Raw genomic sequence first — 24,860 nt, 5'->3', positions numbered from 1 at the left:
CTATAAATTTTCCCTCCTTCTCTGCATAAAATATTCAGAAAACTAGCACTTAAAAAAGGAAGGGGGAGTGCTCCTGAAATAAGAGCAGCAGGGCATCACAGCTGTGCTGCCCACTTCTGGGTGCCTGGCTATGTCCCCCCGCTGACCCCCATCCCTGGGGACTGGGCGGCAGGGGCAGGTGGGAGCCCTCACCCCCAGTTTAAAATGGGGAGGCTCAAAACATTTCCAGGAAAAGTCAAGGGAGCGGTTCCCCAACCCCGACAGTCCTGGGAAAACCAGGGGCTCTGGGAGGCCTTTTCAGGGTCAGACACTGGAAATGGTCTTCCTGGCCCACCAGAGCCATCATCCCCCTCCCAAACAAACCTCTTCCCACCCTGGGACTGAGCTGGGCCACAGTGTGGGGCATGAAGAGTTAAATGTTCCCAGTTAGGAAAGACCTGGACCCTGAGTTCCTGCGTGTGAAGGGGGCACATGGGCACCTGGGAAGCAGGGCAGGTTGAGACAGAGGCCGCTGTCCACCGAGGAGACTCCTGTATCCTGTGTGTGCAGGCTCAGTGGCTAAGTCTGAGTGTCTGACAATTCAGTGACCCTGTGGACCGTAGTCCCCCTGTCCTCCTGTCTGTGGGATTTCTCAGGCCAAGAGTATTGGAGTGGGTTGCCATTTCCTTCTCCAGGGGATCTTCCCAGCCCAGGGGTCAAACCCATGTGCCCTGTGTCTCCTGCTTGGCAGGCGATTCTTCACCACTGAGCCACTCTGTCCTCTCCCAGTCGAGGGCCAGGGCGGATACAGTGTGGCTGCGCTGCCGCCTGGCGGCCTCTCCCTTCTCTGCAGCGCAAATCAAGTCTGCTGACCCTGCGCTGGCATAGGAGCCCCACTCTCCGAGCTGAGAGGTCACCCCAGAGTGTCCTGGCCCTTGCCATCATCCACATCTCGTAGCACAGAGGGGAGGACAAGAGGAACAGGGAAGTAACACCCCCATTGCTGGCCTGTGGGGCCTGGAGGTGAGAGATCCCCAAGAACGAGGGGCTGACGGCCTTCATCAGAGGGCCACAGCAGAGCCCACTTGGGCCTGGAGAGGGGAGGGGAGCAGGGTTCCCTGAGGCTGCGGGGCCGAGATCCCTCCCAGGAAGCCACCGCGGCAGCCCATGGGGTCAAAGGCGAGCTGTGTGGCAGGAGGGGCTGTCTCTGGCTCGCTGACCCCCGCCTCATCCCTATGCAGAACCGCTAGGCAGCCTCAGCTCGGGCAGAGGACGGAGGGAGGGGCTGCAGAGAGGAGGAGGCAGGAGGGACCCCAGTGGAGAGAGCCGCAGCCCCCGCGCCGTGATGCTCCGGGCTAACACCTGCTCAAGCGACCGGCTAAGCAGGAGGGTGTGGAGGCAGGAGGCGACCTGGAGCCCCCACACAGGGCTGGGGGCTGCTGGGTGCAGCCCAAAGGGCCTTCCTGGGTACTGCCCGGCCACCTGCTGCCCAAGCTCACTGGCTCCCACCTACAACCCAGAAGAGATGAAGCAGGACCAAAGGCCAGTGGGGACGTTCCAGAAGTGACTCTGGCTCTGGAGAACAGTAAGCCAGGGAAGCCAGGTCACCAGGTGGTCTGGCCCATGTGCCCACCCTGCCGGGGGTTGGTGTGACCTGGCACAGCCTGGCCAGGGGCTCCCACTGCTGGGGTAGAAGGCACCCCAGGGACCCCCTCCCAGTACCTGCAGGGGCTGCTGTTCCTATGCTACCACCCCCGCCCCAATCCCAGCTCTGCATCCCCATTGCGGCCCCTCTATCTCATTCCCACCCTAGGAAGCGCCTCAGGGCCCTGCTCAGAGGCCCTCCCGCCACAGTGAAGCACGTTCCTAATTGTTCCAACTGCAGGAATAAAAGGTCACCATTGTCAGCATAAGTGTCTCTTGGCCTATTAGGCAATACTCTATGGAATTTTCTAGGCTAAATGTTCCCAAATCTTTTCACTTGTACCTGGTATAGTATACTACTGAGAGAGATGAAACCAAGAGTGGGGGGGGGGGGTGTCCATTCACCCCTGGGAATTATCAACTCAGCAAACCAACTTCTCAGCTTTCCTATTGCAATGCCCCAATGAAGAGCCACAGACACCTCACCCACGGTCTTCTCGCCCAGCCCTCAGGACCCGGGTCTTCCCCGAACACTTGTGTGAGGCCCCTGCGCAGAAGAAGCCTTTAGCCTTGAGATAGGAGACTCTGCTTTAATGTCTGCTCACGTGCGGGGCATGGAGTAGAGCATGGCCGCCCTGCCCCACTCGGCCTGAGGCACCAGGAACCCCTCTTTGGGGACAGGCTCCACCAGGAACTCCACGCGGCCATCCTGGCCAGGCTCCGCGGCTGCCACTGCCAGGCCCACTATCCGATACCGGTTGACGAAAGCCAGGCCCAGCAGCCTGGGCCTCCCTGGCTCCGAAGGCCCGCTGCCGGGAGAGCCACCTTCCGATCCTCGGCAGCAGTGGATCCGGAAGCACCGGACGCGGGGAAGGAGGTAGGCCCAGTGGAGAGTACAGCTGAGCCGCAGCCCGGCGGGGCCGCCCTCATGCTCGGAGGCGGCCGGCTGCCAGCGCACATGCGAGACCGTCACAGCCTGCACCTGGGGGAGCGGGGTCAGCAGGCTGTTGGCATCCACCACCTGGCAGAAGAGACAGGGCTAAGTTCAGCCCGGGAGCCTAGAGAAGGTTGGGGGCCACCTGGCCCTGCACGGTCCCAGCCATGGCACCCCTGCCCCAGCTCCCCTCTGAGCCAGAGGAGAGGGCGGGTGGGTGTCCGGCCTCGTCTGCAAGGGGCACAGATTCCCTGGCCAAGCTCCAGCCAGGTCCCTGGGATGCCTCACCTGGAGCTCTCCAAGGCGACAGATGAAGTTCTCCTCCTTCTGGCTGCCCGGAGGCCGGGAGAAATTAACAAAGAGGTCCTGCAGGAGGCAGCCCCGCAGAGTCACTTCGTAGCAGCTGGGAGAGACAGAGAGAGACCAGTCATAAGGGGCCTCAGCCCGGCACCTGCAGACTGGCTGCTCACAGAAGCCCGGAGCCACAGGGAGGTCCATCCCAAAGTGGACCCTGTGATCAGTGGGAAACCTGGACCTAAGCCATGACCGTGATCGTGACCTTTCCCAGCAAGCATCCTTGGGCTTGTGTCATTGAGCTGCCTGAAATCTGGGAGGACTGGCCCATGGCCCCTGCTGCTGCTGCTGCTGGGGCACCTATATCCCTCCAATTCTGTGGTTTCTCAGTGGAGGGCCCCTCACTCTCTAATCCTCACCATGGTGGTGTGGCCATCCTCTGCTGGGGACTCAACAGGAAAAGAGGGGGGACTCACCGCTGGACCCAGCCCCCACGGAGCTGCTGGCCGCAGCGGCCCACCCATTTGGCCAGCTTGGTTGGGGGCACCCGGAGGGGTCGGGGACTGCGCCTTGAGCTCGTTTCTGCTGGAGGAAGAGACACAGAACTTTAACAAGCGGAGTCCAAAGGAAACGGCACTGGGAGGTGTCACTGAACAGGGAGCCAGAGGCCCCCCAAGATGCCCTGGTAGCCCCAGGTACTCAGCCCAATGGACTGAGGCCTTGGGGAATGGAGAACTGGGAGGAGAGGAGGGAAGCTTGGGGATGGATGCCCAGGACTGGCCCGAGGACATCCTCCCACTTGGGGCACTGCTGGCAGGAGAGCTGCCGTGGGCCCACACGTCCAACCCCACGCCACAGGGCCTCTGTGGCCCAGAGGCTCCCACTCAGAGGCGGACCCCCAGTCCAGGCCCGGCTCAGAGCAGCACCTCAACCCCAGCCGCCTCCACACCCCTAGCCTCCTCCTCCCTGACACACCCCGAGAAGGGAGAAGCCTGTAAGGAAGGGAGGCGCCAACCACGTCCACTCACCACTCAGCACCGAGATGCCTCCCACGTGACAGCTGCCCGCGTCCCCTGTGGTGAGCTCCAAAGCCACCCCCACCGCCGAAGTCCCTTCCAGCTTGTACACCAGGGACACGAAGATCTTGGGTGGCACTGGGACCTGCAGGGAGAATAACCTGGAGAAGAAAGGTCCAGAGATGAGAGGCTGCGGGGAGACTACTGGAAAGCCGGCGCTGCTCCAGGTCCCAGCCGCCAACTTCTCCCTCCAGGACGGGGAGGAGGGTGGGCCGCTGGGTGGAAGAGGCACGCAACAGCATGCAGGCAGCTGATGCTACTCTCCTGGACACTCGAAGCGGCGAAAACTGGATGTTGCATGTTCTTCACAGAGTAAAACAAAATCCCAGTTTGTCCTCCTTCTGGCCTCTGCTGCCCACCTGTCCGGTTTTAGCAACCGACAAGGATGACAGGGGCAGCTGACGGGCCCCAGGTCCCAGCCCGCCTCACTCACCTACCTCACAGCCACGTTTCCAACCTCGGGTGGAATCAGCCCCCGGATGAGCAGAGAGCTGCCCCCGTTCCAGGCGTCCTCCAGACAGCAGTGCGTCTTCACCCAGCCCTGCCCGTCCCCTTCCAGCCTGTGCTCTCCAAACAGGGGCTGGATCTCCTGGGCGCTCGGGTGGTACCAGGGCCCCGCGGCCTCCTCCTGAAGGGTGAGGCAGAGGTGGAGGGGCACTGGGGGCAGAAGGAGCTATCACACCCAACGCCCCTCCCACCAGTCCCAGGGGAGGCCCAAAGGCCGGAGAGAAGGCAGCCCCTTCACCCAGAAGCAGCCACGTCCAGGAAGCCCCTGGCCCCCGGCCACCCAGAGCAGGACCCACATACCTGGCCATAGTAGACTCTTCGAGTCCCCAAGCCCAGGCAGAAGGAAGTGACAAAGGGCAAGGAGCAGATGCTGTGTGTGGGCAAGTAGCGTTCCAGCAAACTCCAGAACCTACGGAGAAATGCATGGAGGCTCAGGTCCCCAAGAGGGCACTGCAGCACCCCGAACTCACTCTCATGACCCTAAGCTTTCCTGCACCCCTTACCAAGTGACCTCAGCCCCCACTGAGCGTCTGTACGAAGTGGTCCCTTGGGGTCCCCAGTTTTCATCCTTCCTGTGTAACTGGTCTCAAGGACCCCCAGGAGCAGCCAGGGCAGCTGAGCCCCATGCCTTGTCTTAACCCTCACTCCTCAACTGAGCCTGGCCAGAACCTGGGGAAATCACCTGAGACCCTCCCTGCCACTGGCCACACCCAGGCCCTGGGACACCAGGGACTCACTTGTCCTGGTTCTGGAAGAAATTCCCCTTCTCCAAACACTCGTACACCCAGCCAGGCGCAAACAGGGCCGCCGAGAACCCGTGCTTCCGAATCAGCTCCAGCGACTGGGGAGATAGGAGTCAGGGAGATGCCCCGGTGCCAACAACCAGAGTCCACGCACAGGATGAGGGGCTTAGGCAAGGGGCAACCTCCGGGGCTTTAGGGTTCATCCCTGAAGTTCCGCAGCTGCCCTGAAGAGGGCGCAAGGCGGCAGGGAGGCGCGGAGGAAAAAATCCGAGGGGCAGGGGTCTGTACGCGGGACGCCCACAGGAGACACGTCTCTCTCTCTCACTACACTTCGTTCTATTATCAGACTCACAGGGGGGCGGAGAGAATCTTCAGTTATTGGATTAATTTATTCACTTAAAAGCTTAATTAATGAGTTGAGAACGTCCTCGCGGCACCTGGGAAGGGCAGGATTGACAGCCTGGGGACGGGCTGATTCCCTATTTATCCCACACCAGGTGCGGCGCCCCCCCCCCCCCCACCCCCGCGGCCTCTCTTCCTCTTTTCTCGCTGCCGACAAGATTTCCCTTGCCAGAAAAACCTCACTAGTTAATCAAACCAGCAGTTCCCAAAACTGTGGGTGTGTGACCTCAGTCCTTCGCCCTGAGCTAAGGAAACACCAAAACATGCTCCCTGGCTTCTGGCCCCACCCCACCCCACCCCCGCGTCCACATGATGCGCTAAAAGGCCAGTTCAGTGCCCCTCAAAGCACCGAGTCCAGAAGGAAGTAGAGCTGTCTGTGAGACCCATGGTCGGAACAGGTGCTTTGTCCATTAGCATCTACGGAAAAACCGTACCATCTGAAGAGATGGGCTGAAAGTTAGGATTTTAGGGCACAGCCTGTTCTCGGGGCCTCGGGGTCCCCACTTGGGGGAGGATCATTGCTGCCTCTCTTACCCGTGAGGTGCAGGTGGAATGAGGGGTCCACAGGAACACGAAGCACCCAGGCCACGGCCACCACCTCCCCGGCCTCAAAGGCCACCACCCACCTTGTTCGTGTCGAACCGGCCCCCGACGACATTCCCGCGGGCGAACACGTCCACACCCACGTACACATCCGCCAGGCGCTCCCCGGCCTGACCCAGCATCCGCTCCAGATGCTCCTCCCGCCAGTTATAGTTGGTGAAGAAGCCATCGCAGGAATCGAAGAAGACTCTGGGGGGCGGCACGGGTGGGCCGTGAAGCCCAGGCGTTCTCCCTTCAAGCACCTGCGTCTGCTGGGCCCACGGACTGCACGCTGCCTGCCTCCGGGACGAGCAGAGTCTGCTTCCGAAGAGCCCCGCACCTAGACCACAAACTGTGGCCGGTAACCCTGGGCGCAGCCAGGCTTGACAAGGCATTAATTCTGTCTGCTTGTGGTCAGGGTACCAAACACCTCTGCCCTCTCCCTTGCTTTCCCCCAGGGCAGCTGTGTAGGTGATACCTCCAGAAGGCAGAGGAAGTTCCGGCCCTGCCCAGGGGCCCAGGCCGCCCGCCTGCAGGCTCACCTGTTCTGCTCGTTGAGCTCGTTCTGCCATTTGAGCTGCCCGCTGCTCACCACGCTGTCGTACCAGAGCACCAGGCCCCCGGGGATCTGCTGATGCAGCTGAGAGGTCAGGTACTGGAGGAAGTGGGGCACATTCCCCACAGCGGCCAGCTGGAGAGAGGCATAGAGACAGACCCTCCGTGAGGCCCAGAGAGGCCTTTCGTGAGGAGCGCCCCGGTCCCGGACAGACAGGACACTTAACCCCAGGGGCAAACAGGTCCTGGTCCCGGAAGCCCCTCGGCCCCACAGCTGCCGAGCAGAGGGTCCAGCCAGAGGTCCGACTTTCCTTTCTTTCTGAAGCAGGAAGGACATGGACTCCGCAATCAAGAGAAGGTAAAACCCAATGAAAAGGGAAGGCACCATGAAAAGGAAGTCGCACATGTAGCCCAAGCAAAGCAGAGACAGAGGAGGAAGACAGGGCCGCCTTGAAGGAACCAGAGAAGCAAAGCTCAGCCAGGCAAGGTTCCTGGACATCACGCTGGAGAATGTCCATCTCCCTGTGAAGAGGCAGAGGGGCTGGAGGTTGGAGCTAGCTCTAGCTGGGATGCAGGAAGCGCTGCGGTAGCAGGGACCCAGCCTGGTGAGGCTGAGGAGCATGGCGGAGGGTCCCCTTGGGGCACAGGGGCTGGCGGGCCAGGTACCAAGGGCAGGCGTGCTCACACTCAGAGAGTTCTCAATGTTGATCAGCCAGCCGTCAAATCGGAAAAACTGGGCAATCAGGACCAGCTGATCGGCCACCGCCCGGTACGAGTGCTCATCCCCAGCCAGGAAGGCCTCGCAGAGCCGCTCCCCATCTTTCCATTCAGTGATGAAAGTCCCTGTGGGGCAGGAGAGGTCGAGGTCAGGCCAGGGGATTATTTCCCCTTAGACCCAGCAGTTCCCAGGGTGTGGTTCCTGCAACAACGGCATCACTGTCACCTGCAAAAACATTGTTAGAATTCCAAATTCCCAGTGTCCCCAGATGGCAGATAAATAAGATACCTGGGGGCAGGGCCCCAAAATCAGTGTTAGATAATAAATTATTCAGATGCAGGGAAAAGCTTGAGAAGCACTCCTCTCCCCCAGGGGTGGACCACCTATATCCTACATCCTGCCCCCAATTCTTCTTGCAAAAACAGTTTCACGGGATCACAGTCAAGCCCATTTGTTTGTTTATTGTCTGTGGGAGCTGTTGACTCTCTGGCAGCCCCAGTACATGACTCAGTGGCCTGGAAAACTGAGGATATTTCCTTTTTCCAGAACAAGTTTGCCTTCACCTGTCCTAACTCATCAAGGCTGGTAAGGAGGTCTACCCACCCAACAGCACCCCAAACCCAAGCCCTTTTATCACTGGGGCCCCAGGCAGGTGTGCCAACGAGTCTGGTTGGGTTGCAGGTGGGCCCTTGGCTCTTACCCAGCACACAGACCCCATGCCTGTGGGCGGCGTTGGTCCAGCCTACTGGGGGGATGGTGACCGTGTGATGGCTGAAGTACACAAAGATGTCGATGTACTGCCAATGGTAAAAGGAATAGGGAGTCTGTGTGGCTGAGCCTTGAATAAACCTGGGTGAAGAAAGAGAACGAGATCCGGACCCAGAAACAGACGAGGACATGGTGACCCCAAGGTGAAAAGAGAGGGCGACACGAGTGAAGATTCCCTTTAATTCCATCTAGTTGGCACTAAAGGTTGTTGTGAGCTAGGCCCTGCCCAGCGACTGGGCTCAGAAGTAGCACCAGGTCACAGCCCGGATGTCAAGAGGGTTAGTGTTGTTGTTGTTGTTGTTTGCTGCGTCGGGTCTTAGTTGTAGCAGGTGGGATCCTTGGGCTCTCTAGTTGTAGTGTGAGCTCCAGAGCACATGGGCTCAGTAGTTGTGACATGTGGGCTTAGCTGCCCCACAACATGTGGGATCTTAGTTCCCTGACCAGGAGTCGAACCCACACCCTCTGCATTGGAAGGCGGATTCTTAACCACCAGACCACCAGGGAAGTCCTGAGAGGGTTAGTCTTAAGGGAAGCATTTTCACCAGGCCCAACAGGCACTTGCTATCGGATCCAAAAGACTGAGCGTGTTTAGCCTCAATGAACAGACAGACAGAACACAAGGAAAGAGACCTGGAGGGGCTCACGCAGACCTCCATGGGGTCTATAGAGCAGCCCGGGGCCCTGCTCTATTCCGACACCTGCAGTTCACTAGGACACAGACAGCTCGCAGGTATGGTTGGGTTCACAACCACATGAGCTGCACCAGTGGCTTCATCACCCACTTCTGTACCTTGATGGCCAGCTCTGACTCAAGGCTTCCCATCAATTATGACGTCCAAGCCTGTTTTATGGATATTTAAAGATCTCTAATGGTTTCCCCGGTGACTCAGTGGTAAAGAATCCACCTGCCAATCCAGGAGACCTGGGTTCGATCCCTGGGTCAGAAAGATCCCCTGGAGGAGGATGGCAACCCATTGCAGTATTTTTGCCTGGGAAATACCTTGGACAGAGGAGCCTAAGGGGCTACAGTTTAGGGGTCGCAAAGAGTCAGACACAACCTAGCAACTAAACAACAAGATCTCTAAGCTGACCCTGCAGGATCTTGGGAAGAAATGCCCCCAGCTGGGGTGGGGTTGGGGAGGGAGTGGAATGATTCCAGAATCCGCGGGCAAAGATGGAATAGAACTGAGGAGGGTGAAGGAAAGAAATCAGCAGAAGAACCAAGTTACTGGGCCAGGTGGTCTGAAGAAGGTCCCTGCAATGGTGCTTTCTCCAGCCTCCCTGACTTCAGGTGCAGACAGTCCAGAGAATCAGACAGTTTCAGGGCTGAAGGAGGCATAAGCTAGCCCCTAACCCATCCTCCTCTTCTTACAGATGAAAGGCTGAAGCCTGAGTTCCTCTCACAGTAGGTGGCAGGGTGGGCTGGCTGACTCCCGACTCCACATCCAGTGCTCCTTCCACCACCGGGCACAGCCCCTCCCCTCCTCCCATCACACCAGGCCATGCGCTCGCAGTGTTCTCACTTGTCATCCAGGTACCCGCCCATCATGTCATGACACATCAAAGTTCGGGGCCTCCGGCTGCTCAGAGGGGGGTTCCGACACTCAGGGGGCCCCAAGGCCACATTAAAGCCATCCTCCGCATCGGGTCTCCACGCCAAGAGTTCCTCCAGGGAAGACAAGTAAAAGCTGATGGGTCTGGTGGTGTCCTTGTCATAATATCTAACTGATCAGAGGAGGGAAACAGTGAGGAATCAGTGGAAATTATGGAATTCATAATAGAGAACTTGAGATGGGGAAGGGGCAGCCCAGCCCAGAAGCCCCAGAGTGAACATGAACAGTGTTCAGAGCCTCTGTCCTTCTCACCTGGCAAAGGGTCTGGGGTAAAACTGACCACTTCTCGAAAAACTGCTTCTTCTTGATCCTCTTCAATTCTAAGCAAAGAAGGATTGAATTGTTTTTTTTGTTTTTAAATAAAAGGGCAAAGAAAAAGAACCTGTAGAAGCAAAGGGAGCAGACCCCATGAAGATGTGCAGGGGGAGACGCCCTCTGGTTTACATTTTTTAATGCAAACTATGGAAACGTGCCTTTGCCCATTCTGTTCCCTCACACTAGAACACCCTTCTCTCCAGTCTCCACCTACTGCAGTCCTCCACCTCCTCAAAGACCAGTTCAGATGTTCCGCGCCAGGCACCCTCCCTGTCCTCCCCAGCATGGACACTAATAATCCTAATTACACCCACTGGTCTGCACTGAGCAATTAAAATCTCTCTGCAGACCCAAGGCCAGGGGAGGGAGGCATAGTCAACCCATTTCTTAGATAAGGATGTCGGAGCTTCCAGTCAGGGCGCCAGGATTCCCAGACGCGCCCGAGGATGGGGTCGCACCCAGGCTCCGAGACTCTGTCCGTGCCTGCTGCTGTGCGGGGCGGGCGGGACGATGGACAGAACCCGCCGCGAACAGTGAGCGTGGGGGCCGGAGATCGCTGTCCTGTGCCTACGGCCTCCCTTGGCCAAGGCCAGGCGCCCAACGACTCCGGCCCACTGTCCGGCCGCAGGATCGATCCGCAGAATTCTCCCGCCGACCTCTTACCCACCTCCTCCGGGTCAGCCGCCCTGCCGGCCGCCGATCCCGCTGCTTCTCCAGGGTCGCCGGGGCCCGCATCCGCCGCCCCTGCCGCCGCGCCGCCGTCCGGGTCCCTGTCCCTGCCTCCTCCATGACGTTGCCCCGCCCGCACCACCCGCCGGCCACCGGCCAATCGCAGGCCGAGACCCGCCACCGCCGCCGCCCGCCGGCCAATGAGGACTTCTCTGCGCGATTGCCCCGCCCCTACTAGGCTCAGGCTGGACACCCCGCTCGCTCTGTGGCTGGCGCACCTGCCGCCCGGCCTTTGTAGAGGAGGAAGGCCTGGGGGCGGGGAATGGGGCGGGGCTGATGCGGTGGGCGTGGGGATGGGCGGGGTCTTAGCCCAGGGCTCCGGAAAACCCCTTTGTGTGAGTTCTTGTGAGTTCTTTTTCAGATGAGCAATCTCCTCAAGATCACAAAGTCAGTAAATTGTGAAAGTGATATCTGAACTCAGTTTGCTTAACCCCTGTTTCAAAGATAATTTTCTGGGAAAAGTGAAATCATAATTTTCATTCAAGTATAAATATTCTGCTGCTGCTGCTAAGTCGCTTCAGTTGTGTCCGACTCTGTGTGACCCCATAGACGGCAGCCCACCAGGCTCCCCCGTCCCTGGGATTCTCCAGGCAAGAACACTGGAGTGGGTTGCCATTTCCTTCTCCAATGCATGAAAGTGAGAAGTGAAAGTGAAGTCGCTCAGTCGTGTCCGACTCCTAGCGACCCCATGGACTGCAGCCCACCAGGCTTCCCCGTCCATGGGATTTTCCAGGCAAGAGTACTGGAGTGGGGTGCCATTGCCTTCTCCGAAGTATAAATATGGACAAGTGTTAAAGACTGTCCTACTCGTTATTCAGACAGGTGTTATAACCAGTTCAAAGCAAATCAAAAAAGAGATCGTGTATAGATCAGGAATACTGAAATGAGTAGGTAAATAGAGACATAAAGAGTTTTTCCGCTGGGTGGGTTGGGGGTGAGTGAGATCATTGAGCCTCTGGACAAGACAATTTACACGTAAAAAAGGTGACAAAAAATAAAACTAAAATCAGATGAAGAGGTACAAAGTACTATCGTTGTAGCCACGCGTTCCGGGAAACAAACTCACTCGGAAGGACAATGCAGATAGTGGAGTGCAGTGTATTACACCTTCGGGCCCAAGGCAGTCTCCTCTTAGCCAAGGACCCCGACCAGTTTTTCTGAAAACCTTATATACCCTAAGTGTACCTGCCCAAACCCACCTCCCCAAATTCCCTGAAACTAGTCTGAACAAAAGAAAAGAAAGATACAATCAAAGTTAACCCATTATTCATATGCCTTAAGCCTAGGTAGTTAACAGTGGACAATTATCAATAGGCCTGTGGTCATACCCCAATAAGCATAATAGAATGTATGATTCTATTCGGTTATGGACTTCTGTGGCGGCTCAGACGGTAAAGTGTCTGCCTGCAATGCGGGAGACATAGGTTTGATCCCTGGGTTGGGAAGACCCTGTGGAGAAGGAAATGGCAACCCACTCCAGTACTCTTGCCTGGAAAATTCCATGAACTGAGGAGGCTGATAGGCTCCAGTCCATGGGGTTGCAAAGAGTCGGACACGACTGAACATGAATCCTCATTCGGTTACACACATAATTAGGGTATTCTTTTAGGCAACAGAGAGTCTAGGTACGACCCTGGGGCTCTTCCATCCAGGCGGCCTGGTTTTTACTGGGCATATAGCTCAAAGCCCACAGTCTGACCCAAGATGGAGTCCTGCTTTCAAGATGGAGCCTGTTCTGTCTGTTTCCTCCTTCACTATGTATAAAATAAATAAGCTACAAGGATATATTGTACAACACAGAGAATATAGCCAATATTTTATAATAACTATAAATGGAGTAAAACCTTTAAAAATTGTGTATCACTATGTTGTACGGAACTTATATTGTACATCAACTATGCCTCCATATTTTTATACCTCAGTTTTTAAAAAAGCTAGAATGAGATAACAGCAGGATATGCAGCATGTAGAGAATGCATAGTTTCCATTGAAGCACAAATTTTTTTCTGCACCCCCAAATCTGCAAGGCCCTGCAAAGCACACAGGGCCAGGAGGTATCTCAGAGATAGCACTTCCCCAGCATCTTAGTCACAGAGGGGTCCCCAGAGTGTGGAGTGTGAGGAGAAGGGCCTGGACCCAAGACTGGGCCCCAAAGGACTGAGTGTGGGCCCTCTTGAAGCTCTGCTCACCCAGCTCCCAACACCCATTTGTGCTGCTTGGGATGGCCTGCTGCACAAGCCAAGCTGAGTGGGCCTCTTTATTATGGCTGCAGACTTTGAACTTTATGAGGCCCCAAGTATCCATAAACCCATAGAGTGGGGAAGATGACTCAGCTGTGAAATATGGATCCTGGCTGTGCCTTGGGGAAAGATGGGGCCCTGGGGAGCAGGCGACAGTGATCCCAGGGAGGACAGGGACTGCAGCACCCTGGGAAGTCTGCCTTGACCCCGGAAGAGCGGGGGGTGGCGGGGGGGCAGTTGTAGGGTCACGAGTCCCCTCTGGCTGTGCTCAAGTGAGCACAGATGTGGGGGTCTGTATTTAGTCTGCATTTAAACCACTTACCTGCAGCTTAGTGGTGAAAATAAATAAATTTTCATCCTCTGAACTAAAAGTTCTTAGAGATTCTTTAGGGTAATTCTCAGTCTCTGGGAGAAAAATATATTCAGACCTCCCTTCTCTGCTCCTCTCGGCAGTGTTGGCCTCTGGTCTGGGGGTCAGGGGTGTTCAAGTCGTCCTGCACACCCTCAGGGCCAGGAAGAGCCGGTTTGCAGCCTCTGCATTGGCCCCTGCTGTGCTGCTTACTCTGCAGGACCCTGTGGATCCTGGTCTCAGTGTCCTTGTCCTGCGATAAGGATGAGCCTGGCGGTCCCCACGTTTGCCTTAAGCTCACGCTGGTCCCCCTGGGGCTCCAGACCCTCCAAAGCCTGGACTGACCACCTAAAATCCTTACCTTGTAGAGTTTCCAGATAAAGTACAGGATGCCCAATTAAACATGAATGCCAGATAAACAACGAATGGAAATGGGACATGACTATACAAAGCGATTATTTCTCATTTATCGGAAATGCAAAGTGAACTTGATGCTGAGTTTGCTAAATCTGGCAGCCCCATCTGTGAATTCCCACTGCAGCCTTGCCCTGCCGTGGGAGACCCTGCTGACACGTCCTGGCTCTGTCCACCTTCCTGGCTCTGCCAGCACAGGAAGCCAGGATGGCTCAGGGACCTGAGCCTGGAGACCTCCCTGCCTGACCAACTGACGGTGCCACTGGTTTGGTGCTGCACGGGCCTCGTGTTTCCTGCACTGGCTGCCACATCTGACCCTCAACTGGACCTAGGGGGAGACCTGGACTCACATCTGCCTGATTTTCCTTCCTCCACTCTCTCTCTTCTGGCCTCCACAGTGTCACTGGGCCAGAAGCTAGAACCAGAGGAGTGGATGTCACCTGATCCACAGGCTTGGTTATTCATAAGCTAAAGGCAACAGCTAATTGTCCCCAGTATCCCTTCCTCCCCCTTGTACTTTAGGGAGAAAAGCCCACTCTTAGCTGACTGCTGGCTGCCTGGATGAAGACAGCATCTCCAGCAGCCCTGAGAGTTTAGAAGGGCCTGGCAAGCATGTCCTGTTTTCCAGATGAGAATGGAAGTCATACTTGCAATTCTGGCTGTGCCTGCAAAACAAAGGAACACCCCCTACTGTTGGGGGCCAGCGTGAGGCACTCCGCCCGTGGCAAAGGTCATGAGGAAGGAGGCTCGACATACGCAAAGGTGGGATCGAGCCTCAGGAGTCCCCCTGGAAATCCTCGAGCATCTACCCCCATAACCAGAGGCTGCCTACTTTACTACTTTGTGCTCTCACCTACACCTCTGACTTTACGGGGGGCTGTCCCCCACCACCTCTTTCGGAGAAGGAGTTAACTTAGAGCTCCAGTTAATAATAATTCCTGGGCATGACAAGAGTGTTTTAACCTACAAACTCCTCTGAAGGTTCTCTAGCCTGCCTGACAGGCTTGTCCGGCCACATGTGATTGCTCACAGCCTCCTAACCATGAGAGGCACGAGATGCTTTAAACCTTCTAAAAACAAGTCCCTTAGAAAAGTTAGAAAACCATTAGTATAAGTATAGCAGGCTGATTAGAAATTGTATTGGTGAAGGGCTTTTCATTTGTTGAGCCAATGCTTACTGCTAAATCTCCACATCCCCTGCCCTTATACACATTAATGAATATATAGAAGAAATAAGTATTAACCTTTGATATTAATCACATTAGACCTTAGGCTAAGTAAATTCTTTTCCTTAACTAAAACCCACTACACCCTCACCCTATAGGAATGTAACTTTATTTGGGTGGTGTCTGTTTTAAGAATAATCACCCCTGGAGAAATAAGTGTCCTGGTTGACTGACTGCTGTCACAAGGAGAGGGTCATAAATTGTCAGCAGGCCCCCTGGTCAGAAGATGATGTAACACCCCTAAGACCTCTGTATACATTTGTATGAAGCACCTGACTTTGATAAAAGTCAGGACTGCTGACCCCGCGTGACTTTTGAATAACATCTCAGTATATAAAACTGGACCATGGAAAATAAAGAATTGGGATCAGTTCCTCGAAAGACTGGTCTCCTCATGTCGCTCTCTCAAACTCTGGCTGAGTCTCCATCTGGAGCGCGGAACCCACCAAGCTTACTAATTTTGCCTGGGCTTCTAAGATCCGACCGGGGAGGCCTCAGTGTCTCCTCTCCTTCGGGAGAACGGAAGGACGCCTGCGGCCTATGTAAGTGGTGCAAGCTTCTTGCCTTGAAGTTTTATTGGTCTCCTGCGTAAACCAAGCTAGTCAACCTCTTCTCTCCACTGAATTTTCCTACTGAGCTATCCTCATTCTATTACTCTTTATATCTCTAATTAATATCTAATTAAAGCTATTGTATCCTGATCCTTGCCGACGCAGTCCCCGCTTCGAACTTGCTGGATCAGCCCGGGCTGGACCCCGGCACCCCACCCAACCCCCCTCCCCGCCCCCGACACACACACACTTTTTCTTCCCTGCTTCCTGCTGCTGGCCAGATGGGTGTGAGATGTGATGGTAGGAACTGCAGCAGCCTTCTGGGACTGTAAGACAGAAGGCACATGGAGAGGGCCCAGAGCAACCAGAGAGAAGGGGCTTGACTTCCCTGACGGCACAGACCACAGTATTGCCCTGGAATGCTGGTGTTTGGATTCCTATGTAAGGAAAATAAACTTCTGTCTGATTTAAGCCAATACTATTTTGGTATTTTTTATAGTAGCTGAATCTAACTACAGCAGAGGGAGAACACAGGAATTTAGAAAAATTTCTCAAAATAATAGCCTGCCTTACAAGGCTGTCACCATTTTTTGCAAGATCTTGTTAGCTTATTCTTTCTGTGTTCCTTCTGCAATAAATCCCACTTTCCCTTCATTCAGAGAGCTGCCTCAGACCAGCTGGGGTGAGAGCAAAAATCACATTAAAGACTCCTGTACTATAGCTCTGTGTGGTCAGGCCTCCCGTGGCGGCTGTTCTCTTGTTCTCTGTACATCCACTGCTTGACCAGTGCCTGCTTCACCTACATCCTACTCAGCTGACTGGCCTTTCTACATATTTTCCCCTCTGGCCTGAGCTAGATTATTCTAGACCAGACAGCTTATCTAAGGGACAGGGAGGCGCATGCCCCTCTGCTGGTTTCCCCGGTAACTAATGAGTCCATCAATGTCAAATCCCTATGACTGGGAACCTCCTCCTCCCCCTCCCCCCGGGAAGTGAAGATGCATCCATGTCCTACCTGCCATCAGCTGCACACGCAACATGGCGTGTGCTCCAGGACCTGCCTTCCAACATGGAAGCTCCTCTCTCCATTAAACCACTGATGTGTCTGTTGCTGACTCTGGGTTCTTTTTCCAGTCTGGAAGTTAGGGCTGCCCCGGGTTTGCAGGCCTGTGTGGTGCAGCCCAGGACTCTCACTCCCTTTTACAGAGTTCTCCCAGGTGCTCAGCAAAGGCCAAGGAATGAAAGGATGCTGGGCCTGGCCTCACCTTTACACCCACTTGAGTCTGTGCCCAGGCACCTGCTTGAATGTCCTGCACGATGAATATCGAGCCCCTTCTGGTTCATGCCTGCATGTGTGCCTCACAGGTGCCTATCTGTGAACACACACTCTGCAACAATCATAGCAAGCCTGGGGCACCTGCCTTTGCTGGGTCCCTGTATTATTATACTCCCACAATGGTTACATTCATTTTCTCTTTTTAAAAATTTAAAGCCCTGCAGATAAAATTAATGTTTCCTTTAATCCACCTCCCTCTTGATTGCCTTGCCTCCCCTGTCCTACTGAGACCCCTTAACATTCCCCCTAATTCTATCAGTTTGACCTGTATCCTCTCAGATGTCTTAAAATACTTTTTTACACACCTATATGTATCTGGAACTATATAACATTGTTTGCATTTTATAAAAATGGTATCAGTCACACACATTATTCTATATCTTGCTTTTTTCACTCAGCAATATTTTTTAAAGCCACTTTGAAGGGACGTCCCTGGTGGTCCAGTGGCTAAGACTCCGTGCTCCCGCTGCAGGGAGCCTGAGTTGGAACCCTGGTCAGCGAACTAGATCCTGCAGGCCCCCAGTGAAGATTGAGAATCCCACGTGCCACAACTAAGACCCAGCACAGCCAAATAAATAAATAAAATTTTAAGGCCACTTCGTTTTAAATAACTCTCATTTGTTTTGACTGTTATTACTATGCGATCATTCTGACACATCAATCAACTTAGCTATCTACCTATAGGTGGACATGTAAATGGTAAACATTTGCTTGCTGTTATTTTTTAAATGTTAAAATGAACATCTTTGTGTCGACCGTTTTGGTCATACTTAACGTTTTTTTCCTTTTTCAGATAAAACAGGATTAGAGTTGCTAAGAGTAACAGCATGCACGTTTTCAGTTTTAAGTCACTAACACGCTACCAGCGACATCCTCCGCAGCATGGGGTAAATACAGGTTACTCCGCAGCCTCTCAAATACTGATATTATCGAACTCGAAGATTTTTGCTCCCCTGGTGGGTGCCCATAGGGGTCTAGCTGTTGTGTTAAATTAAGTTGCAGCTTTTCGTGTTGGTCAGCCATTTGGAAATGAGTTTTCTTCCGCATCAATCCTGTTATGGGGTCTTTGCCCATTTCTACTGTGTTGTCTTTTCTTTCTGATGTAAGAGTCACATATATGCTAAATACTAATATTTTGCCTCTTATATACATAAATGGAGCAAATGCATGTCTGCTTATTTTTACCGTAGGTCTTTTAGATTCCTGTATGGTCAAGTTTATCACTACTGTCTTCTGTGGCTTTGCTGTTTCGGAGGGCTGTCCTGACTTTAAGGTCATGAAGATGATTTCCTGCATTTTTAGTTAATAATTGTCGAGTTTAGCTGTTTGCTGTTTATGTCTACAACTTTCAGATGCCTTTTGAGGATAGGCCTTTAATATTTCATCTTCCTGTCTGGTTATTGCCCGTACAGATTTTCCTCTTTCTTCTTGGGCCAATTTTACCACAATGAGTGTTTTCTTATAAAAGTATGCACTTCATTGAGGTTTTCAAAATGTAGGAGAGTAAGGCATTTCTAATCATATTTTTAAAATCTCTTGATTATGCCCTCTCTTCAGTTCCGATGTTGCTTATTTGTGTCTCCTTCCTTTTTGTCTTGATGCTATTTTTCTTTTCCTGAAGGGCTGTCTCTTTTTTAGTCCTTTCAAAACACTAACTCTTCATTTTGTTCTAGTTTTTGTTTGTTTTCTGTTTCACTCATCTCTGCTTTTATTTTCTTTCCTGTTATTTTCTTTGGATGTATTTTGTTGTTCTTTTTCTGGTTTCAAAAGTAGACTGTGCGGTTCACTTATTTTTAAATCTTTCTTGTTTTTCTGTGAATGCAGTTGAGGGAATACACGTCCCTCTGAGAATGACTCTCACTGTCTCCCAGTTTTCGATAGCAGCAACTTTCACTTCCAGTAAGTTCTAGATGCCTTGTCATTTTTGTTAGTGCCCCACTAACTCATCCAAAACAATCTTTAATTTTGCTGCGGTAGAGTTAATCAGCCTTTTCTGTTCTGATTAGTAGCTTTGTGTCTTTTTCAAAATGTATTGCACTACCCTAAACTAATGAGAATAGGGAACACTCCACCCTCCGTTACTTTCTAGACGTCTTATTTTCTTGCCCTCCCCTTTTAGACCCACAGGCGATCCGGAATTATTTTTGTTTATAATGTGGAGGTATTTTATTTCATTTTTTAATTGAAGTATAGTTGATGTACAGTGTACAGTGTTGTGTTCATTTCAGGTATACAGCACAGTGATTCAGTTATATATTTATATATATACTTCCTTGGTGGTTCAGATGGTAAAGAATCTGCCTGCAATGCTAGAGACATAGATTCTCTAGCATTCATGGGTCAGGAAGATCCCCTGGAGGAGGACATAGCAACCCACTCCAGTATTCTTGCCTGGAGAATTCTACAGACGGACGAACCTGGTGGGCTATAGTCCATGGGCTCACAAAGAGTAGGACACAACTGGGCGATTAACATTTTTAATTTTCATTTTATATATATATATAAATATTCTTTTTCAGATTCTTTTCTGTTATAGGTTGCAACAAAATATTAAATACAGTTACCTGTGCTATACAGTAGGACATTGCCGTTGATCTATTTTGTATATACAGTTTATTTTTTTATCACACGGACCCTCAGTCATTCATGATTTTTGGAAAGACTGTCCTTTTTTAATTAAATAATTTATTTTTGTTTATTTATTTGGCTGTCCCAGGTCTCAGTTGTGGCATGCAGGCTCTTAGTTGCCTATGGGGTCTGGTTCCCTGATCCTGAATCAAATCCAAGCCCCCTGCCTTGGGAATGTGGGTTCTTAGCCACTGGACCACCAGGGAAGTCCCTGTGGTGTGACTTCTGAGTCTAGGCCTCAGGAGGTCTTTCTCAGTGTCACTTCTGTACAGATATAGCCTCTATTCTGTCCTTCCTGTCTTTTGTCTTTCCTTGCTGCTTACTGGATATTTCCTTCTGATTTATCTTCTGATTCACTGATTTTTCTCTTCAGCTCTATATAACATGCTGTCATACTCAGCCACTGAATTCATTTCACTTGTTTTATTTTCCACCTCTAGAGTTTCCATATGGCTTTTTCTTTTTCTCATTGGTTTCAAATTCTTTGCCACAATTCTCAGTCTTGTCTTTTATTTCTTCAAATATAGCAAGCATAGATATTTTCATTTTTGATTGTGATAATTCCATGAATATTTCCCCCATATTGTTGTTGTTTAGTCCAACTCTTTTGCAACCCCATGTACTGTAGCCCGCCAGGCTCCTGTCCAGGGGATTTCTCAGGCAAGAATATTAGAATGGGTTGCACTTTCCTTCTTCAGGGGATCTTCCTGACCCAAGAATCGAACCCATGTCTCCTACTTGGCAGGTGGATTCTTCACCACTGAACCATACGATAAGAATTTAATACATACTTATTGGATATTTTTCATAGCTAGGCTGTCAAACTGATTGGACAACTTAGTGGACATCTCTACTGAACAGTTGGATCTCTATCTTTAGGCAGGGATGTTTTCAAATTATCTAGAGTGTGTGGAATTCTAGTCTTACTTGTGAAACCCTCTAAGGTGGAAATTTCTTGTCCTTGCCCGATCATCTACCTAAGGAGAAAAGGACTCTGCTCTCTTCTTCCCTAGGAGGAGCTGGTTACCAGAGCCAGTTGAGGTAGGGGCATTTGAGGTCACTGTGCCTTTCCAGTCCTTACTCCAGCTGTGTAGGGACCTCCGAGAGAAAGGCATGGTCTTCAATTAACTGTTCCTTCTGGAATGCTTCCCTTGGCACCTGAGTCAGTCCCCTGTGTTTGCATGATCTCATCCATCACTTGATTCCAAAATGTTTGTTCACTGATGCTCTTGGAAGAACTAACCCTGACACTCCCATCCCACCTCACTGGACCCTGGACCCCAGCCCCAGGCTAAGTCAAGCCTGGGATAATGTGAGTTTCTGCAGCTCAAAAGAGAAAGGCAAGGTATTCTGGTGTGTGTATTGTTTATTTGTTTTTATGACTATGTTGAAAATGTAATGTATATACCATTCAATTCACCCATTTAAAGTGTGCAATTCGTGTGTTTTTAGTATATTCATAGAGTTGTGCAGCCACAACTGCTATCAATGTTAGAACATTTTCATCACTCCAGAAAGAAATGTCATACTTGTCAGCAGTCATTCCCCATTCCCCCCAGCCCCAGCCCCTGGAAACCTCTAACCTACTTTCTGTCTCTATGGACTTGCCTGTTCTGGGAATTTCACATAAATGGGCTCACACAATATGTAATCTTTCATGACTAGCTTCTTTCACTCAGCATGATGTTTTTAAGGTTCATCCGTGTTGTGGCCCATATCAGTGCTTCGTTTTTTTAATGACTGAATAATATTCCATTGGCTAGATGGCATCACCAACTCGATAGATGGACGTGAGTTTGAGTGAACTCCGGGAGTTGGTGATGGACAGGGAGGCCTGGGGTGCTGCAACTCATGGGGTCACAAAGAGTCTGACATGACTGAGCGACTGAACTGAATATTCCATTGTGTGGATATGCCGCATTTTATTTATCCATTCATCCACTGATGAACATTTGGGTTGTTTCCACTTTTTTACTACAAAGCAATACTGCTAAGAACATCCATCCACTTTTTGTGCTTATATATATTTTCATTTCTTTTGGGGAACTGCTGGATTACCTGTAACTCTATGTTTGAGGAAGCACCTGACCATTTTCCAAAGCAGCTGCACCATTTTATATTCCTTCTGATGTACAAGAGTCACAGTTTCTCTATATTCTTGCCAACTTTTGTCATTTTGATTGCAACCATCCTACTGGTAAGAGACATCACTTTGCCAACAAAGATCCATATGGTCAAAGCTATGGTTTTTCCAGTTGTCATGTACAGATATGAGAGCTGGACCATAAAAAAGGCTGAGCACCAAAGAATTGATTTTTCAAATTGTGGTGAAGACTCTAGAGAGTCCCTTGGACAGCAAAGAGATTAAACCAGTCAGTCCTAAAGGAAATCAACCCTGAATATTCATTGGAAGGACTGACACTGAAGCTGATGCTAAGAGCCACCTGATACAAAGAGTCAACTCACTGGAAAAGACCCTGATGCTGGGAAAGATTGAGGGCAGGAGGAGAAGGGGGGCAACAGAGGATAAAATGGTTGGATGACATCACTGACTCAATGGACATGAGTTTGAGCAAACTTCAGGAGATAGTGAAGGCCAGTTTAAGCCTGGCATGCTGCAGTCCATGGTGTCACAAAGAGTCAGCCATGACTTAGTGACTGAATAACAATCCTGTTGGTTGTGAGGCTGTAACTCACTGTGGTTTTGACTTGCATTTCCCTGGTAATTAATGATGCTGAGCATCTTTTCATGTGCTTACTGGTCATTTGTTTATCTTCTTTAGAGAAATGTTTATTGAGACCTCTTGCCTATTTTTAACTGGTCTTTTTATTAATGGGTTCCGAGAGTCCTTTATATGTTCTAGATATAAGTTCCTTATCAGATACACAGTTTCCAAATATTTTCTTCCATTTTGTGTTGTTTTCACTTTCTTAACAGTGTCCTTTGATGCACAAAATTTTATTTTGTTTCATTTTACATCATTTTATTTGGCAGCACTGTGCAGCATGCAGGATCCTAGTTCATCAACCAGTTTGAACCCATGCCCCGTGAACTGCAAGCACAGAGTCTTAACCACTGGACCACCAGGGAAGTCCCTAATTAATAGAATTTTAAATTTCAATAATATCCAATTTATCTATTTTTCTTTGTGTTACTTGTGTTTCTGGTGTCATAGGTAGGAAATTATTGCCTAATACAGGTCACGATGATTAACACCTAGGTTTGTTTTTTTTTCCTCTAAGAATCTTACACTTTTAGTTCTTATATTTAGGTGACTGATCCATTTTGAGTTAATGTTTGTATACGGTATGTGGTTGAGAGGCAACTCTACTGTTTTGCATATGAAGGTATCTTGTTTTATTTAATATTTTCTGTAACCTGCTGCTTTTTTCATGATTTGGGCAAGAAAATCATTTTATCCCAGTCTTATTACTATGGCCCAATAAAACTAACTTGCCATCATGCCATTGTGTTCCCATAGTGAACTCCACTGAAAATTATCCTTGAGCACACGAGCACACACACACACACACACTCTGTCTCTCCCTCTCTCTCTCTAAACTCCCATAGGATTGGGTGTGCCCTCCTCACTTCCCTGGCTACAAAGACTCCTGAAAGCCCTAACACAAGCTGTTCTTTCCTTCGGCTGAGTCATCAGCTGTTTCTAGGTCCTTTTGGGAAAACACTAATATTTGCATTGCAACTGAGTTTATCAGACCTTTTCCAGGGAAGGTTGGCCAATTTATCAGTAGCCAGGGTCAAGACATGGGGAAGGGCGCCTCTGCACGGTAGACCGCATGGGATGGGAGTCAGGCGAGGTCGGTAACTAGGTGCCACGCATGCTGCTCTTCTGGCACCCGTGTCACACTGCAGTTAAAGCCCTAGAAGAGTCCTCTAGAAGCAAGCACCGTGTCTTGTTTGTCACCACTCCCCAGCACTTGGCACCTGGGCTAGCACAGAGCAGGAGCAGGAGATGTATCTGGAGAGAGAAAAGCAGGGTGGGAATGCCAGCAGGAATGGACTGGAAGATTGGATGTGGATGAGCTTAAAGAGTGAGGGACAGCCAAAGGGGATCCGGTGAGCTCCAGAGCAAAGCCTGCCTCCTCTCCCATATTGGCGTGGCCGGCCGTGGATCAGGCATTACACGCTCCACGCGACTGTCCCTGGAGAGAGGGCGGGCAGTGGGCACCTGCCTCAAGCCAACTTGTTCTTTCCACTTGCACCTTTGGGAAATGCGCTCAGCCCCTGCTCCCAGCTGCGTCCTCTGTCCAGTGGCCTCAGCTGTGTGGAGGTGGGGCCCACTCTTTGTCCTGCAGGGAGCAAGATTGCAGTGTCCGCCTGCTCCAGTCTGGCCCCTGTGCAAGACTGAGTATGGCCACCCAGGCCCGCTCCATAGCCAGGCAAAGGGAGGACAGCAGCTGTCTGCCAGCCTGCTGGCACCAGCGGAGCCAAGGCAGCTTCGGCACTGCCTGCTGGCAGTCTGATAAGGTCACTGGCCACTAACCCAGTTGGCAAGCAATGGGGAGAGAAGAAGAAACATCTGCTCTTCACCGCTCAGGCATAAAAGGTGCTGTCAGTGGGTGTACTCAACCGGCAAGCCGCTGTAGTAGGTTGAACTGCATCCTTCCAAAAGATAGATCCAGGTCCTGACCCCCGATACCTGTGAACGTGACCTTATTTGGAAATAGGATCTTTGCAGATGTAATCAAGGCAAGGATCTCAAGAGGAAGGAGATGGTCCTGGATTTAGGCTGGGCCCTAATTCCAACAGCTGGGAGAGAAGGGAGGGGGAGATTTAAGAGATTGGGGAAAGAAGGCCACGTGAAGACAGAGGTAGGCAGGAACTGGAGCAAGGTGGCCACAAACCATGGAACACGTGGGGCCACTGGAAGCCGGAAAAAGCAAGGAAAGCTGTTCCCCTACCGGGCATCCAATGGGGCCTCATCCAGCTGTGAAATGTGTTCCTGTGAGAAATGAGGCAGTTCATGGCCCAGCCTATGGCCACTGGGCACTCATGTTCCCAGGTTCCAAGCTAAAGGCTCCCAGGCTGCCAATGGACAGTAGGCGGGGTTCCGGCGGGGGAAGGGAGGAGATAGAAAAGAGGAGGATTTGGGACTTCCCTGGTGGTTCAATGGCTAAGAATCTGCCTTGTAATTCAGGGGATGTTGGTTCCATCCCTGGTCAGGGAACTAGGACCCCACATGTTGCAGAGCAACCAGGCCCAGTGCTACAACTAGAGAGTCTGTACGTGGCAACA

General features: G+C 51.7%; 1 protein-coding gene across 4 annotated transcripts; it reads right to left on the bottom strand.

Annotated features, from left to right (window-relative positions):
• Positions 1-2,199: 2,199 nt before the first annotated feature.
• On the bottom strand, positions 2,200-10,954 carry ENGASE (endo-beta-N-acetylglucosaminidase). 4 transcript variants are annotated; one of them, XM_006064129.4, is made up of 14 exons: positions 10,798-10,954; positions 10,068-10,135; positions 9,726-9,927; positions 8,135-8,283; positions 7,402-7,559; positions 6,704-6,852; positions 6,206-6,371; positions 5,172-5,275; positions 4,735-4,843; positions 4,365-4,555; positions 3,880-4,028; positions 3,328-3,436; positions 2,846-2,960; positions 2,200-2,644 (listed from the first exon to the last, which is right to left on the bottom strand). In XM_006064129.4, the coding sequence occupies exons 1-14, from the start codon at positions 10,917-10,919 to the stop codon at positions 2,225-2,227; spliced, it is 2,211 nt and encodes a 736-aa protein (XP_006064191.4). In that variant the 5' UTR covers positions 10,920-10,954; the 3' UTR covers positions 2,200-2,224. The 4 variants fall into 4 exon arrangements, with proteins under 4 accessions (XP_006064191.4, XP_006064192.4, XP_025135415.3 ...); XM_006064130.4 differs by having other exon boundaries at positions 3,328-3,433; XM_025279630.3 differs by having other exon boundaries at positions 9,726-9,923; positions 10,798-10,872.
• Between the last annotated feature and the right edge of the window lie 13,906 nt (positions 10,955-24,860).

The sequence above is a fragment of the Bubalus bubalis genome, chromosome 3, assembly GCF_019923935.1.
Source record: "Bubalus bubalis isolate 160015118507 breed Murrah chromosome 3, NDDB_SH_1, whole genome shotgun sequence".
NCBI classification, from domain to species: domain Eukaryota; kingdom Metazoa; phylum Chordata; class Mammalia; order Artiodactyla; family Bovidae; genus Bubalus; species Bubalus bubalis.
This window is presented reverse-complemented; position numbering and strand designations above follow the sequence as displayed.